We start from the raw sequence: 17,698 nt of genomic DNA, 5'->3' as shown, positions 1-17,698 counted from the left end.
CCTTAACGTTCCAGCGAATAGGTTTATGCTACAAACCCATCAGTCCTACATGGTCAAACTCCCTCAGTATATCTGTCACCGCGAGGAACCTCATTGAGCTTACAGGTCATCAGGTCAAAGGTCGCCGTTGGCTTCACTGTCAAAGTTGAGAAATTGTCTTTGTGCTGTAGAGACTCCACAGACTCTTTTACAAGCTTGTAGTTAATTTGATGTTTTATGTTATGAATCTACTTGTGTTTTTCTTGTGTTTTTGTGAAGCACTTTGCAGTTTTTATCAGTGAAAAGTGCTTTTTTAAATCAGTGTTACACACTTTTACTTATTTTCTGATTCCAGTACATGTGATGCAGAACTTCAGCACTTTGTCTGGAGACGATTCAAACCTCCTCGTCCACTGTAGAGCTTCATTTCTGCACCAGCATCTCTGCGTCTACCCTGCTGCTGTTTGCAGGTATGACTCACGTTACTGAGGTGTGCTGACCTCTAATGAGATTCCCCTCCAAGCATTTTTGCCCTCTGATGATGCAACAGCTGCAGGGACCAGTCTAGATTCTGGAGGACTGTATGTGCATGTTAATGTAAGAAATTAAAACTAATAACTAAAGGTCAGACCTTGTCATTGAAACACTCTGACATCGTCTTAATGCAGAATTCTATGTTTATTAGAAAGATTTCCAACAAAAATCTTGTAGTTTTTTGTACAGAGGAACTGCTCAAGTTTAAAAGTTCAACAAAATGCAGCTGAAGCCAGAGTAAAGAAAGCTTACAGGAGTGTTTTACAGCCAGGTTCCACCTTCAAACCATCATCCACGAGTCCATCAGTGTCATTTTTACCTGTGAAGTGGGGAAAGCCGCCATCTTGGATCAAAGTCAGCTGGTGGTAATACGGGACCCGAGAAAGCAGCTCTACCATACAAATACTCACTCAGAATATGTGCAACCAAAAAAGCAAACAGATCAGATACAACAAAGAGACTCTGTACATTTCTAAAGTGTTAATCTATAAAATATAAATAAATATACACGTCAGTCTTTTTCTTCTAGATGATTGCGGTGCTCTTTTAAAAGGTCAAAGACCCCGAAGACAATAAAAATAAGTCTGTAGCTCTATCTTCATATTTTCATTATTTACTGTTCTTTATTCAGTTATTTCCAGAAAATCTAGAGATTTTTATCATTTTCAATAAGAGCTTATTTTCTGCTCCGTTTTGATTAATATCTATTTTATTTAAGATTTATTTTTTTCAGTAAATAAATCAACAGTAAAGCTTTCTTGTACATGCAGTGGGATGCATCGTGCATTGTTTAACTGATGCCATTTGCACGATATGACTCATTCGCAACCTTTTAACATTTGCATACATGTATGAGGAAGAAGCAGAGCGGGGAAAAGAAAGAGAGGAAGGTCAAATCTCTGCCACTATTTTCCTCTCCTCTCGCCCTGCTCCGTTTCTTCTTCGTCTCCTGGTGTTTTTCTCTGCAGGGACGCCTCAGTTCCACAGTTTGAGGAAGCTGTCCCAGGATCCTGTGCAGACGCCCATACCGTCATCAGGGACGCCGGTGCAGCTCACCCTGTTGTCATGACCGGACAGCACGCCTGGTGTTGTGCAACAAGATAAAAGACGTGAAAGAGTGCAGAAGCAAGAGGTCATGGTTGTGTGCAAGGGAGATGAGTGGATAAAAGTAATTATGACAGAGAAATTAAAAGGAGAGTAAAGAAAAGGAAAAAGATGGTCAGAAGGCACAAGATGAGTCAATGAAAAAGAAAAAGAGTGGAAAGTACAAACAGAGGAGAAAGTGTGGAACAAAAATAAGACATCACAAGAACAAAGTATATGAGGAAAGCAAAGAAGAAACTTAAAAAGGAGACTTTTCCATGTCCTCAAGGAGAGGACATGGAAAAGAAAAGAGTGGAAGTAAAGGAAAAAGATGAGCGAGAGAAGCACATATAGGAAGGAGAATTAAAGACGAGAAGAAAGAACATTGTGGGAAAAGGGAATAACATGAAGAGAAGAAAGGGAACAAGGAGAAAGAGCAAAGGGAAAATGGTGGAAATGATTAATTAAAGGAAAGGAAAAGAAAAAAGAGGGGAAAACAGCATGGGGAGGAGAGGAAGCAAGGGAAGGAAAAGAAATGACAGCAAGGAAAGAGAGTAAATTGGAAAGAGCAAAGGAAATAAATGCTAAAGGAAATAAATGTATTTTCTTTTTTAAGGAATAAAATGTTCATTTTTGAAAAAAAATTAATGAACTGTTGGAAGCAAAGAGATCATAAAAATAGTGCATCAGCACCATCTACAGGTCACATGTGGAAGAGCACCAACTTTAATGAAAACTTCACTCCCTATGCTCCCTTTTAAAAGTCTATAAATGTGGATCCATCCATCCACAAGATATACATGTTTAAATTGAAGTAATTTTGAATAAACTCTGCTCACCGACTTTCTCTCCCTTCAGTGAGTCCCAGATGTGGCAGTTGAAGTCATCGTAACCTGCAAAGATAAGGCGGCCTGAGCTGGAGACAGCCAGAGATGTGACCCCGGCGTTCAGGCTGGAGTCCTGGTAGCAAATCACCTCCTGGTCGGCGCGCAGGTCGTACATCTTGCATTGGCAGTCATCGGCGCCTGTGATGATGGCATTGCCACTTTGGAAGAACTACAGGTGGGAAGAGAAGAAGCGTTTGAGTTTTAAACCAAGAGGAAATGTTTTTGCTCAGGCAGCCTTCAGGCTGGAAATAGTGTGATTTGTGTGTGTTGTGAGTTTCTGGGATATCCTCACAGAAATGGCATTAATGTCGCTGGTGTGGCCAGAGAAAGTCTGCTTGCAGGAGCCATCCCTCACATCCCACAGCTTGGCCAGAGAGTCACAGGCTCCAGAGATGAAGGTGCTCATGTCGGGGGAGAGAGCCAGCGACATGCAGTCCCCAATGTGGTTGGTGAAGACGACCTTCTGCTTGCCGGTCTCCAGGTCCCACAGACAGCTGAAGATGAGAGGAAGAGGACAGAGACACAAATCAGGGGTTTTTAGACCAGACGGCGTTCGGATTAACTGTCTCAGGTCTTTTTAGCTTAGCTCAAATCTAATTTCTTGATGACAGCTCTAAGTTTCCATCTTAACTGTTTAGAGACATCTGCCTGATAAAATACACGGCGTGCACACAGGTTGCTACGCTAGCCGAGCCCCGTAGGACATTTTTCTCTGAACCATACAACATGTTCTAGTCAATAAACACACTGAGAGAGTTTCATGGGATCATAATGAAGTGACAACTACAGTCGTTTTCTTATAGACTTTTATAAAATATGTCTTATTTTTAATTGAATTTAACTTAATTTAATTTATATAGCACCAAATCACAACAGTCACCTCGAGGCTCTTTGTAGCGTAAGGCAAAGACCCGACAATAATGCAGAGAAAACCCCAACAATTAGACGACACCCTACGTACAAACACTTGGCAACAGTGGGAAGGAAAAACAGGACAAAAGCAGGCTACGCGAGGGCCAGCAATTTGCAGCGACTGGCTCCGCCCCCCACTGGTCATTAGAAAGAGTGCAGGTCACTTCCCCTTTACGTTTTAGAAATATTACCTATATTATGTGGTAATATGAAGACAACATAGAGCACAAGATCCTTCTCTCACCCCAACCAATCACAGCAGATGGCCCCGCCCCTCCCTGAGCCTGGTTCTGCCGGAGGTTTCTTCCTGTTAAAAGGGAGTTTTTCCTTCCCACTGTCGCCAAAGTGCTGCTCACAGGGGGTCATATGATTGTTGGGTTTTTCTCTGTATCTATGAAGCGCCTTGAGGCGACTTTTGTTGTGATTTGGCGCTATATAAATAAAATTGAATTGAATTGAATTGAAAAGATTGGTGAACAAGTGTCATGTTTTTAATACCTTCAGGCTAACGGTAGAATGCACAGCCTTAATACTGATTTAAAAGCTGCTCTTTTCCCCTCGTTCACTACAGCAGGTGGGTTGATAGAAATGACTGCCATCAAACACTAAGAAACACAAACTTTAAACTCACCAGGTGGTGTCGCCGGAGGCTGTCAGGATCTCAGTATCGCTAAGGAAACGGCAGCAAGACAGGTAACCTGGGCGAGAGAGAGTTTTGTGAGCGTCTCAGCTTGGCTGTGCATGCATTGGTTTTGATGCTGTGAAGTAAGTTGAAGGCACTCTCCTCACCTGTGTGTGCGTCCAGCTCTCTGAGGGTTTTGGGGCTGGCCGCCTTGATGTTGTAAACTGTGCAGATGTTGTCCAGACCACCGCTGGCCACCAGGTTACCAGAAGGGGCGAAGGCGACGCTCATCACCCAAGCAGACTTCAGTGGAACAGCAACCAACTGGGAAGAGGGAATTCAGTTTAAACAACTGGGAGGTTGCAGCTCTGCGGTTTAACGAGCATGGACAGTGTTTGAAGGCTGTGTGTGCTTCCACTCAGGTCTAAAGGCCTGCGAGGAACCACTGACACAGCAACAAAAAGCTTATCCTGACACTATTAATCTTTGTTTACTGCTTTAGAAATAGGTTCACTGAGTCACCGCAGGAAAACAGATGAACAGTCAAAGTAGAGTCAAAACACACAAAATGCTAAATGTTTGTGAAGATTCATCACAACAGACCAGTTGTTTCTGGACTCCTGTAAAGCACTGACACTCAAACAGGGGTGCTTTAAAGCAGCGGTCCCCAACCCCCGGGCCTCGGACTGGTACCGGTCCGTGAGTCGTTTGGTACCGGGCCGCGAGAGTTGAGGCTCAGGTGTGAAATGTATAGTTTTCAGGGTTTTTATTGGTTTTCAGCGTTATTTTGTTATCATTTTTATCGTTAACTCTGTTTTCCTGGGTCTTTTCACGTGTGTTATGAATAAATTTTCTTTTTTTCGGTACCTGTACTAGTTTTATTTTGTTGTATTTATCCGCGACACCTTAAAGGCCGGTCCATGAAAATATTGTCGGGCATAAACCGGTCCGTGGCGCAAAAAAAGTTGGGGACCGCTGCTTTAAAGGGTGCTCAGAAATGAATTTAAACTCCGAAGCTTGCTCATCCATTGGGGAAGATCCTGCAGTGGAAACTCAGCTTTAGTCAGAGTAGAAAGTTAAACCGTCACTGGCTAATTAGCTCACTGCTGAAATCTGCTCACTGGGTAATCTAATTATGTTGGGATGTACTAAATAAATACTGAGCTCCAAGCTCAGATTGAACATTAGTCATTGTTGATATCTCTAAAAGAACATGAACTAAAAACGACCAACTTACTAGATTAAATTAGCAGTTGATGACTGATTGTTTCATAGAGTAAATATGCAGTTTTCGTCTTATTTTGCAGGTTGTGTATGGTTCAGTTTTACTTGGTCTATTATGCATTGCACTCCACAAATCTGCACATTCAGATTAACTGTGACATATCCCATGCAGTCCTACCTTGTTCCCTGTGAAACAGTCCCAGATGAGCAGCTTTCCATCCTGTGATGCACTGACCATCTGCCTGTGAGAGAAAGCAAGTGTCACTGTGTTTGAAGAGGACGTCAATCTTCATTAAATTAAAGATTTAAAAAAACATCTCAGTGAGATAATGTCTCGCTAATGATGAATTCACATGGATTGAATGTATGCTGGAGTTTATCTCGTTTCTGCATCTAAAGTTTGTTCACATGCATCACAAACATGTTAAAAACACACATTAATATGGATAAAAATCAGCAGTTTATAATCTTCAACACACACATTCATTTTCATTACAGCACAAACACGCCGAGTGCAAACAAATAAATCAGGTAATTTCAGTATTTCTTTAATATCACAAGTGTTTTCTTCAAACTGTCAAACAGGCGATGTTATATTTACATATTACGTTTTTTAAGCATTAAAAAGAGGTTTTTAAAAAGTAAAGGGATGAAATGAGTATTCATATACAGAGCTGCTCTTTTCTTACACAAACGTGCCACCCTTTCATCCTCACCTGGAGTCAGCTGACCAGTGCATGGCATAGATTTTAGCCAGGTGACCCTTGAGTGTCTTCCTGAGCTTCAGCTGGACCCGACCCACTGAGGCCACCCCTGATGCTGCTGCAGTCATGCTGCCGTCATTCACAGCTTTGCGGGCCGCCTATTGGTCACACAGAGAATTACAGGTTTGGAAAAAGAAAAACTGTGTAGTCGGTGTTTTTCCTCACTCCTTTCCTCTGCGATGGCATCACAGCAATTCCTCTAAACCTCTATAATTATTAGTTTTTACCTGTCTAGTGAAACATGTTTAAATAAATATGATTATTAAGGCAAACAGAAAGTGCAGCTGTTATTTTATTTATATGTTACCCCCATCCTGAACATTTTCCTGTTGTTTTGAACTTAAAGTGACTCAGACAGACACATATGTGTCTATGTGTTAACAGACCTCTCTGCATTGAATCATATCTGTTATTAACCTCTTTCTCTCTTCCACAGCATGTCTTTATCCTGTCTTCCTTCTCTCACCCCAACCAATCACAGCAGATGGCCCCGCCCCTCCCTGAGCCTGGTTCTGCTGGAGGTTTCTTCCTGTTAAAAGGGAGTTTTTCCTTCCCACTGTCGCCAAAGTGCTTGCTCATAGGGGGTCATATGATTATTGGGTTTTTCTCTGTATCTATTATTGTACGAGCTACTGTACAATATAAAGCGCCTTGAGGCGACTGCTGTTGTGATTTGGCGCTATATAAATAAAACTGAATTAAATTGAATATCAAAAGATTACATGCATATCTGTCACGTGATGGATGGAGAAGGACTGATTACTTGAGGTTAGTGTTAAATAAATACAATAACATTAGTATCCACGCCAGATAATATGAAAAATATGGTGTCACGGGGGTGAAATCAGGATTGTTTTTATGGTGTTAAAGGTAAAAACACCTGGAATTTCCTCCCACAGGAAACGCTCACCTCAATCTGTGCACGGAGGCCATCACACTCCTTTTTCAGTGCATCCATTTCAGCCTTCTCAGCTGCCATGGCGAGAGTTGTTTGTTGATGTTACTGATGAAAAACCAAACGGCACTGAGAGGAATAGGAAATGGGGAAAAACACAAAAAATATTATTATTTACTTGGAAAATATTCTGAAGTTCACATGTGGACATATTTGCACAGACAGCAATGTTTGGATGTTTGTTGCAGCTCATTGTGAAAGATGTTAATGCTGTTAGTGGAACGACTCCCAGACAAACGTATCCTCACGTTTGACCCTGCTGTGAAATCAAGCAGGTACCGCTCAGTGACCCTGATTCCTCAACTGGAACGCTTCGATTCTTGTTGCACCACCAAGTCTACAGAAACAATTAGACACTCAGCCGTCCCTGAACAAAGAGAGGAAGGGAACCGTTTAGAAGTAGGGATGCAACGATACCAATTTTTTCAAACCGATACGATACCGATACTTGGATCTGAGTACTTGCCGATACAGAGTACAAAAAACGATACTTCTACCACACACACACACAAATGCAATGAATTGGAAGACAGGTTTTATTTTATTCCCTGTTGATAAAAAATAAAATCTTAATAAAAATGACCACAAAAAAAATTTCAAGTGAAAAATAAGCACTTCTGTTAAATTATTGAGGAGTCTCCACATTGTAATTTAACAAAATATCACTGAACTATTGGCACTGTCTCGAGCTTTCAGAATAATAAATAAACACTTCTGTTTGGAATAAAATAAACTTTTAAATTATTGCAGAGTGTCCATATTGTAAACAAACACACAAAATAATCATTATTAAATAAATAATAAAATATAAAAAAATTATAAAATAAATAATAAATAAAATAATAATTGGCCCCCTAGTGGCCAACCTAAAAAACTACAACAGAAATGACAAGCCACCCTCTTATTAATGAAATAAGTTGGTATCGGTTCATGGTATCGGTTAACTTTTACGAGTATGAGTACACACACATTTTACAGTATCGGCCCCGATACCCGATACCAGTATCGGTATCGGGGCCGATACCAGTATCGGTATCGGTGCATCCCTATTTAGAAGTATTAAAGAAGACGGGGAAACATTCTGCAAGGCGCAGAATCAACAATGGGTAAAAGAGGACAAGAGGAATGAATGATGGATGTGTAGGACTTAGGGAAGAAGGAAGCAATTACATTAAGGTCTAAAGGGCACTTAGTACATTTATTTTTGCGTGATTTAGAGGATAAAATACACGTCTTTAGTTTTTACTGACTCCTTTAAAGAGTTGGATCAGTGTTGAATCTTCCTTGTAAGGAATTTATGGTTGCCTTAACTTCAGTGTCCATTTTGACCTCACCGACACCCTTTCAGTGTAAAACTTTAAACCCTCAGGTTACGTCATGTTACATCACCAACATCAAGGTCAAACAGCTAAAAGAAGCTGAAAAAACAAACAACAATAAAAGAAAAGCTGTTATTTTCTTGGTTTGTTCTTTTATTTTGAAACTTAGTGTTTACAATAAGTGTAATTTATTCGGCTTATACTCTGTAACAGGATGCTGATGACTGACTAACTGAACGCCGATTAACTGTGTGCACGTTTCTGCACATCATCAAACTATCGAGCTAAAAGCCTGAACCCCCATGAGCGAGGTAAAAATGACTGCTAATGCAAAACGCAGAGATTCCCGTGAGGAATATCAAAACTTCCAGAGTTGTGCTACAGTTTTAACCTTGCCCGACTTGTTAGTCACAAACCATAAGTAGAGCTTGCACAGTAGTCACACAGGAACATGCAGGAGCTTTTACAGAAGACGGAGACACGATTAAGAATAAACATCCACTGATTAGCACAAGTGAACGGTCGCATCAGTGTGCAGGTAGCAGCTGCACATACACTATGGACGGTCGAGGATATGGTGGGGGCAGAGGTGAGGGGAGTTTGGGATGGGTTTCTACAGGGCTTTAAATCCCTGCAGGACAGCTTAAGAGAAGCTTTACCGGTCAAATCTCCTGTCATCTGATTGCTGACTGCTCTTTACCCTGAGATCAGAGAGAGGGAGAGACTGCGGCGTGGACAATAGAAGAAATGGAGCTTCTGTTAGAGTCAAGACCAAAAACTGCTCCTCCTCTACTGTCATGTTTACTCATTTGAGGTGCACGTATTGTTCAACATGTGAAGGAAACACATGCGGGAATTTTCCGGAGCTTAAAGCCGGTGAAAATCTGAAACCTCATTACACCACAACCTCCTGTCAGTGTGGTATTCTTGCACGCACACTTTAATGTGCAGACTGGAGGAGTCATGAGTTCACTCATTACACTCATGGACTCAGCCATCTGATTAGCAGACCACCTGCTACCACCAAACATATCCACAAACAAAGTGAGCTGGATGAGGTTTAGCTCTTTGTGACCGACCAGGCTGCAGCTTACTGCTGCTCCACCTGAAGCTCCAATCCTCTTTGGCACAGTTGCTACAATCCAAAGATCACCTTCAGAGGGTTTAAGGATGCAGTGGGATTGATAAGTTATTCTGTTGTTTGAAAGAAATCGATGACTTAGCTCAAGTTGCTTTGGTCAAATATCCTGAATTTGATCAAATCATGTGTCAGAAAATACAGAAAATCCCCAAAGTTGCTGATCACTTTTTGCTTTGGTAGCACAGCACTGCAAAAGTTCACTTCCTGTTCTTCCAAATAATAAAAAGTAGAACTCCACTTTTCTTCTTCAAACGGTGACAAAGAAAGATGATGAGTCCCCACAGCTGACTCAAAGCAGCTCCAACTGTTCCCCAGCAGCATTCCTTAACTTTAAACTGTCACAAAGAAGCACCAGAAATGCTGAAACTCACCTTTTCTCTTTTTCTGCACCTGTGCAGCTCCCGATCGCAGACGCCTGTGTTCCCCCTTTGAGCCGTTTCAGCTTCCACAGCTCTACAGGGTGCACAAACTGCTCGCTGGCTCCTCTGATGCTCTCCCACCGGCTGACTGCTAGTGGCTTTACCAGTGAAAAAGTCTGAGCCTTCCTCCACGGTGACGAACAGATGAGGATTGGAGGGGATGAAGGAGATAAGTGATGAAGGGATAAGGCTCAACGATGGAAATAGGGAAGGAGAGAGAGAGGAAAAAGGAAAGGGAGCGTGGCGAGAGGAGGTAGGTAAAGCGATTGAAGGGAGAAAATCAGGTTATGAGGTCAAAAGATGAGAAGAGGTGAAGAAATCCACGAACAAGACAAGAAGAGGAAGGGAACAGATGTCAGAGCACAAGAGGAAACTGAAGGAAAGAAAGACAAACACAGATTTGTCTAAAGCAGGAAGATGGGAACTCTTCAGAGCACAAAGTTGGCTCCACGAACAGAGCAGTGGTTTCTTTTTGTGTTTAATTTATCCCATTAAAGGTTCAACAAAATATAAGACAACACCAGTTAAAAATGTTCATTTTAATTTCCACAGCTGTTTGTTCTTTTTTAACCCGTCCACAAAGTAGTTTTATTAATTGGTGCATTGGTACGTATGCTTCGAACGCCCTGCGGTTGCAGAGAGGTGACATTGGTGCCTTGATTCCTGACATTGCACCGCATGTTTTTGGATGCGGGAGCAGGAATGGAGAGATGGACTGAGGCGGAGGTTTACAGAAGGGGTGAATTGGTTTGTCGGAGCTAATGAGCTGAGCCCGGTTAATCAGGGTCTAATAGGATATCCGGGGACGGGCAATCTCATTAGGGAATTAGAGCAGGTCAGGCTGAACGCGCGTCACACCTGACACACAGCAAAGGCACGGACGGAAAGTGGATCAAGAGTCAAACGCAAAGGTTTTGTCTCAAAATTAAAAACTTTGATGCTGCGTTTTTATTTCAAGACTGGAAGAGATTCAAGTTCCTTATAAAGATTCAAGTCTTCAAATCAAGCAGTCGTTCTCCTTTACTAAAGGTTTATTATTATATATATATTATCTATTATAAAAATCAAATAAAATCAGCAGTAGACAGACGTGCAGGAGAGCAGGACATTAGATGTGTTTGGATGCAGACACTGAGAGAGAACATGGGAGAGGTTTGGGTCGTGTCCTGCAGAGCAGGTACTCGTCTTCCACGTGAGCTGATCTTGGCTCCGCCCTCTTAGCATCTTTTAATCAGACTTGCAGCTTCAGGGCAGAGTTCAATGATTTTTATCCAAGAAAACTGGGGATAGAAAACTTCCTTTAGATCAGTCCCCTCATTCAATCCAGAAGAAGGTCAGAGGTCAGAGTGAGCACACAGGCCGTGCCCACGTTGGGATGCTAACATAGTCAACTAAGTGCATCACCTGTAAACTGTATGAATGCAGTGCACAGATGCAGACACCTGCAAATATAAAACAAGAACTAATCTCTTACTTCTTGTCCAGTTACAGCACAACGAGCCACATTATTAAAAACCCTCCAACAGCACTGATGCCACAAATGTAACGCGTTACTGTAATCCGATTACTTTTTTCAAGTAACGAGTAAAGTAAGGGATTACTATTGCAAAAATGGTAATTAGATTACCATTACTTTCCCGTAGGAACGCTGCGTTACTGCGTTACTAAAACCGTGATTTGTTTGCGAGAATGTCTCAGACACTGAATGACAGTGACGTAAGCGAGTGCGACGTTCGTGACAACAGCTGTGTGCAGATCAACAATGGATCATATATCGAGTGCAGAGAGAGTATGAGCGTGCAGCGTTTAAAGCGTGGAAGTACTGACCTTACTTTGAGTTTGATTCCATAAAAAGTGACAAAAACATTAGTGTCCGTTGTGCGTGGGAAGAAAACTTCTTTTTACAGCGAAAAAAACCCCTAAACTTCCAAACAAGCACCGAGTAGCTACGACGTAATGGGAAACTCACAGAGAAACTCGCGGATTCTTCCACTGACCGCGGCACACCTGCACCAGGGTAACCCTCCGCCTACCCCACTCCTGCTTTACAGGTGAAAATAGAGCAACAGGACCGCTAGTCTTTGACTTTATTTATTTTCTGCTGTGTTTTACTTGCATCTATTTGAAAGACTGAGTGTAAACACAAAAAATATTTTATTTTATGTGCTGGAATGTGCAGAAAATAGGTTTAAATATTAAACAAATTTCTTCCAGTCAGAGAATGTTGCAGATAATTAAAATTTTTACTTGATGCATAAAGTTAAAAGATTAAAACTAATAAAACAAGTTTTAAAAAGAGACTTTTCCATTTGATTACATTTTGTATGATGATTATGCAGAAAAAGTAGAATTGGGCTGAAAGATCTATCGCTTTATCACCTATTCAGGTTGTAAATCGTGTTTTTAAAAAGTAACTAAGTAACTAAGTAATTAATTACTTTTGAAAATAAGTAATCAGTAAAGTAACAGGATTACTTTTTTGGCGAAGTAATTAGTAATTAGTTACTGATTACTTTTTTCAAGTAACTTGACCAACTTGACCAAATGAGTGATTTGCTCTGCAAACAGCCAGGGTTAAAATTATCCTCAACAATTACTTAAAATGTATAACTTTGTCTACAGACACCAAAACGTTTTGTTTATTTCTGCTACGGGGAGGCGTTATATTCTGTTTGTTTTTATGGTTTGTCTTGACATGAAATAAGCTACTAAATGACTTATTTACAACATTTAACAAGCATGTGTGTTGACAACAGACGGTCATTTGCACAGCAAACAGTGACTGAAGTTTGATCCTGTCATGACACTTTTAAGCTCAGCTGTTTCTCACTGACAGCGTTCAGGTTGACTGTTTGTCTGCTGAACACGTTTAAACACTACAACTCTGCTCAGCAAATGTAGTCCAGTTACTTCACTCCAAGTTGCAGCTCACATCCTATTGGTTAAATATCCAGGTAATCCATCCTCTATGGTCATAGGTGCGTGTTGAAATCAACAGTGACGTTCGACGGCCTCCTCTAATGAGGACTGGCTTAAGCTTCACCTCAGGCGGTGTCCTGTTTTAAGCAGTCGATGCAACAGGTTTAGGATCTGGTCTGATGATGTCACACAGCAACATCAGTGTTATGCAGCAGTGCTTGTTTTTTCTTAACAAGTCAAACAAAGTTTTAATGGCCTTTGTGAACCAACTATCAACAGTAGGTGTCCTTAAGAAAGACAGGAAAGTCTTTCAGGAACAATATAATCAAGTACACTATATGCAATATGAAGAATACACTCGGCACTTAAGAAACTTTTTCAGATCTCTTTTAAATCCATTTAGACGTGACGCCTGAGACAAATCTCCAGGGATGGGCTCACAGCTGGAGGTGAATTTAATTTAGGGATTTGATTTGTAAATCTCCTTTTGTTCTTTCTCCGCCTGTGTAGAAAATAAAGTGTCAGCGTCTGATTTTTAATTCACTGTTCTGAAGCCTGAATTTCATCACACCGACCATCTTATTTTGAGTCAAAACTACAAAATAATGCAGGGCTCAGTTATCAGATGACATCAACATAGACTGTGCAGGTGCACAGACACAGAAACCTGCTAATTAGTGCAACATAACATAAAAATGAAATACTAGAGCTTCAATCTACAAATACAATAATCCATAAAAAAAAAACCAATAAGCTCTGTGAGCTCCTGAAGGCACCAACACCAGGGGTCCAGTCTAGTGAGTGGAAATAGGCCACACCCCCTAATAATGCAAACTTCCACACTCAGTGAGTTATTAAAGAGGTAAATATAAAAAGTACAGTTGTTATGAATGGTGTAAGTAGTCATAGAGATGAAACAGACTGTAAATATGTTGATTCGTGCCGCTGAGTGTCCTGCAGTAAACTTGTGCTGGAAATATGTGTAGTATATTTTTTTATATTAAATATTATCTAACTGGAATCTGTTCCCTTCATTATAAAGCAAACCACCAAAAACACCTCTTGTTAATCTGTCATGTGATCTGTTTATGCTCCAACATACTCGCCACATTGTGACCTCAAAACGAGCTGGTGGACGACAGCTATGACGCACCGTTACCTACTTATATAACCTTACTTCCTGAAAAATAAAAAATCTGACAAACTTATACTAACTTATACTAATACGTTCATAAACAGAAAAAATATGACTGTCATAGTGTTCAGTTTGGATGACTGTAGATGCTATTTGAGCTCTTTGTATAATCATTTTCATCAGTGATCACTTGAAATCTTCCTGGTGTGATTTGCTGGTTGAACATTATTATAACAGTGTCAGTAAGGAGTCGGCGTGTTCCTCCAACCCGAGCTAATGAACCATGACAGAAAAGGGCTAATTGACTTCCTGAAAACTCCATGTGGTAACAAGCTCAGGAGCTGGAGTGCAAGCGCAGGGCTCAGCAAACAGTCTTCATTCAGGGCCACTTTAACAGGAAGCAGACGAGATGAGGGAATGTGGGTCTGTCAGCTCGGCAAGGATGGAATGAGGCGTTTGAGGCTTGTTTTTTGTACATGTAAATAATAATAATAATAATAAAAGAGCTGATATAGTGAAGGAGAAGTGAAATAAAAATGAGAATAGATAACTAGATTTCTTTTTCATCATGATCTTATATATCTAAATTATATTTATATTCATTTTGTTGACCAGATAGAAAATAATAAATCTGAATAAACTGATTTAATCTAAAAACACAATTTAAAACATTCAAACTGTTTTTAATTTCAGCAACTTTACAGGAAATTATTTCCCAGCAGGAAGAAATTACACACATAAGTTATTTTAAGTGACTTATTTTAATTTATTGTAATTTTAGTCCACAGACTGTGCTGTAGTCAACATCCTGACAGGCTGATTGTGGTAGCAGCGCCACCTGCAGGGCAACAACAGCAGTGCTGGGAGGACAGATTCATCATTAACAGACTGCACATGTCTGCTGCTGGATAGATGCACTTTTTGTATTCACATGGCAGATATGAGTGACAGCAACAGCGTACACACATGGAGAAAATACAGTCGTTATTTACGCCACGGGACAACAAAGTACATCTTCAAAGAGGGGAATGTTACACATGTGGCTACATCACGTATGGATCAAACATGACGTGTATTTTATGTACAGTATATACACACAGACATCTAACACATAACATATCTGATTCCAAATATAAAACATTTAAAAGCATTTATAATTACCTTGAATCCCTGATTTAAGTCTGAAAGTGAATCATATAAAAATATATAAAAATAATTATGCAGTTTAAGGCACAGAAACACTGATAGAAGCCAGCGACACGTCCAGAGGAGGGCGGCTGTTATTCCTGTTAATGCCACCGAGCACAGAGAGTCCCAGTGTACGCTACTCCACTATGCTTTGAATACAAACACATTTTTTTTTTACTTCATACAGTTTCTTTTAAAGCTTTAGTTATTTTTTACTGCAGATGTTAAAATAAAAGTCCAGGGATTTTTAATGCTGTGATGTTATAAAGCTTACACTTAAAGTGAGATACATACAACTAATCAATAATCAGCAAAATGTTTATGCATATAGTTCTACATAATGATTGTTTTAATTTAAGTATAAATGAATGCTAAAGGTTTTGTATTATTACTAGGGCTGCCACGATTAGTCGACTAGTCACGATTACGTCGACTAACAAAATCGTCGACGACTGATTTAATAGTCGACGCGTCGTTTGAAGCTTTGTAAGATCACAAAAGACGCAGGAATAAGTAGCAGAATTTAAGAGTGTAATAACGGACTGAAACAGAAGATGGCAGCACTGCATGTACAAGGATGCCAGCTGCCGTTAAACCCCGAAGAAGAAGAAGCTGTGTCCCAGAATTCATAGCGCGGCCCAGCTCAGTTTCCAACAATGGTGGCAGCTAGTTAGTTTTAATATTACTCTTATTATTCTTTCTGGGTCACAAAATAAACGTTTAATATATTTTCAGGCGAGAATGTAACTGTGTAAACCTCAAATATCTGCTCAGTTTATCAAGACACCACATATTTTCAAAAGCGCTCCGACGTTTTCGGAGACGTCTGTTACCCACTAGCTCGATAGCTAGCCGGGGGCTAGGCTAACTAGAGCCGTGAGAACACCGGACTCCCGCAAATAATTTTCAAACCCACCGCCGTTTCGCTACTCAGGTTAAACATGATATAAGTCACTTAGATAACTTACAAAAATTGTTGGTTTTTTTTTGTAATACTAAAATACTAAAAAAAAATTGGCTTTTTTTTTAGTATTTTATTTATTCCTGAGTAAATCGGTTTGGCTGAGTTTTTACACAGCTGAATAAACGTCAAGCAGACAGCTGATTATCAGAAGTGTGAGATGCTCGAGAATTTACTCCGGTGTCCTGTTATATTTTAGATAGTAAGGAGTTTATTAAACTTCACCGAAACAATCTGCAAATTTCATTAAAATTTAATAAACTATCATCTTGTCTTTATTTTTAGTTAGCCTTAAACACCTTAAACACTTAAAGCTGTAAGCTAATGATAGTTATATAAGAGCAGATGCTGCTGGTGCAATAAGCTGTACGTTTAACGTCCAATAGATGATGATCTGATTAGTCGACTAATCGCAAAAATAATCGGTGACTAGTCGACTATCAAAATAATCGTTTGTGGCAGCCCTAATTATTACCAGAGTTGTAATGTTTTAGTTTCTCGCACCACTTTTCAAAACCTAAACCAAAACTATTTCATACATGATTAAGCTTTTAAAGAGACCCAGTTTCCTTGTGTTACCGTCTGTATGAGGGCACAGAGATACGCATGAGTCTGAAAGATCAGGGCCTCATCTGGACATGAACCTGGTTGTCAGTCCACACTGCAGTCCTGACTGCTACTTCAGGGACTTGACAGCACTGTAAATGTATTTTGACACTCAGTCTCTGTTGTGTTCATGCTTGTGGACAGAGCAAACTATCCACACACACATCACAAATAATGAGCAGTGAACACAAATGGCACATGTTAATTAAATGCAAAAAGGTATATAAGTGTTGATGACCTGACTTCACTGTGACAGATAACCCAACCAGCCAGTACTAACTGGTTTTCTTAGTGTGGTATGGCAGTGCTCGCGCCGGGGCCCATCTCTTTCTCACAGATGAAGGGTAAGTACATGCTGCAGGGGGCGTCGTACCAGCTCCGGATCGCCACTCGCTCCAACACACGTGTTTTCACGATGTAGCCGCAGTCTTCATCGATGTGGTTGTTGGGCTCACCCTCCTCCCAGAAACTACAGGAGTGAAACACATCGACATGTATAAAAACCTTTCACATACACTCATGTTCACCCTGGATCTGATGGTTCACATTAAACATGTCAGGAAGAAGCGCTAGGGCAGTTTCATTCCTATAGTGCAGTGTAATTTACAAAACCACCACTTCTAACTATAATCCTAAGATTATTTTTCAAACTGGACAGTTTGCTTTCAGCATCCACTGACAGCTTCTGCTCATCTCTTAGATTAGAGCAACTTTGGAAAAAGTAACAGAGCAACAAAGTCTAAATTTATGTTAAGTCTATTTTTATGGCTGGTTACATTTTCCTCCCTCCTATTTTTGTTTCCCTGAACATGATCATCACACATGTGGAATTAAAACGCCACATTTTGAAGCTGGAGGTATCATCGTGCTGCTTACCCCAGAGATTATAGTTTTAATCCTTCATGGCCTCATAATTGTAATATTGTTAATTAAAAAGAAAGAAAGACTTGTTGGACCCTTTGTCCTGGTGTAGCAGAGCAGCTGTGTTGAATCAAGGACACATCTAAAACCTGCAGGACACCGGCCCCTGAGACCTGGAGTTGGACACCT

At 40.4% G+C, this 17,698-nt stretch overlaps 2 protein-coding genes across 2 annotated transcripts in view; both read right to left on the bottom strand.

The window, feature by feature from the left end:
• Positions 1 to 638: 638 nt before the first annotated feature.
• On the bottom strand, positions 639 to 10,023 carry gnb3b (guanine nucleotide binding protein (G protein), beta polypeptide 3b). Its single transcript, XM_085149568.1, has 9 exons — positions 9,792 to 10,023; positions 6,916 to 7,029; positions 5,958 to 6,103; positions 5,420 to 5,483; positions 4,185 to 4,341; positions 4,027 to 4,093; positions 2,776 to 2,977; positions 2,436 to 2,652; positions 639 to 1,595 (listed from the first exon to the last, which is right to left on the bottom strand). The coding sequence occupies exons 2-9, from the start codon at positions 6,982 to 6,984 to the stop codon at positions 1,489 to 1,491; spliced, it is 1,029 nt and encodes a 342-aa protein (XP_085005694.1). The 5' UTR covers positions 6,985 to 7,029; positions 9,792 to 10,023; the 3' UTR covers positions 639 to 1,488.
• Positions 10,024 to 14,635: 4,612 nt separating this feature from the next.
• The window catches only part of LOC146492653 (uncharacterized), a 13,849-nt gene continuing 10,786 nt past the window's right edge, over positions 14,636 to 17,698 (bottom strand). The window contains exon 6 of the mRNA XM_085149571.1: positions 14,636 to 17,117. Within this exon, the coding sequence (XP_085005697.1) occupies positions 16,937 to 17,117 (181 nt within the window). The 3' untranslated portion in view covers positions 14,636 to 16,936. The remainder of the gene's footprint in view (positions 17,118 to 17,698) is intronic.

Source organism: Neolamprologus multifasciatus, chromosome 22, assembly GCF_963576455.1.
Source record: "Neolamprologus multifasciatus chromosome 22, fNeoMul1.2, whole genome shotgun sequence".
Classification (NCBI taxonomy): domain Eukaryota; kingdom Metazoa; phylum Chordata; class Actinopteri; order Cichliformes; family Cichlidae; genus Neolamprologus; species Neolamprologus multifasciatus.
Note: the sequence above shows the minus strand (reverse complement) of the source record. Positions and strands in the feature narration are given on the sequence as shown.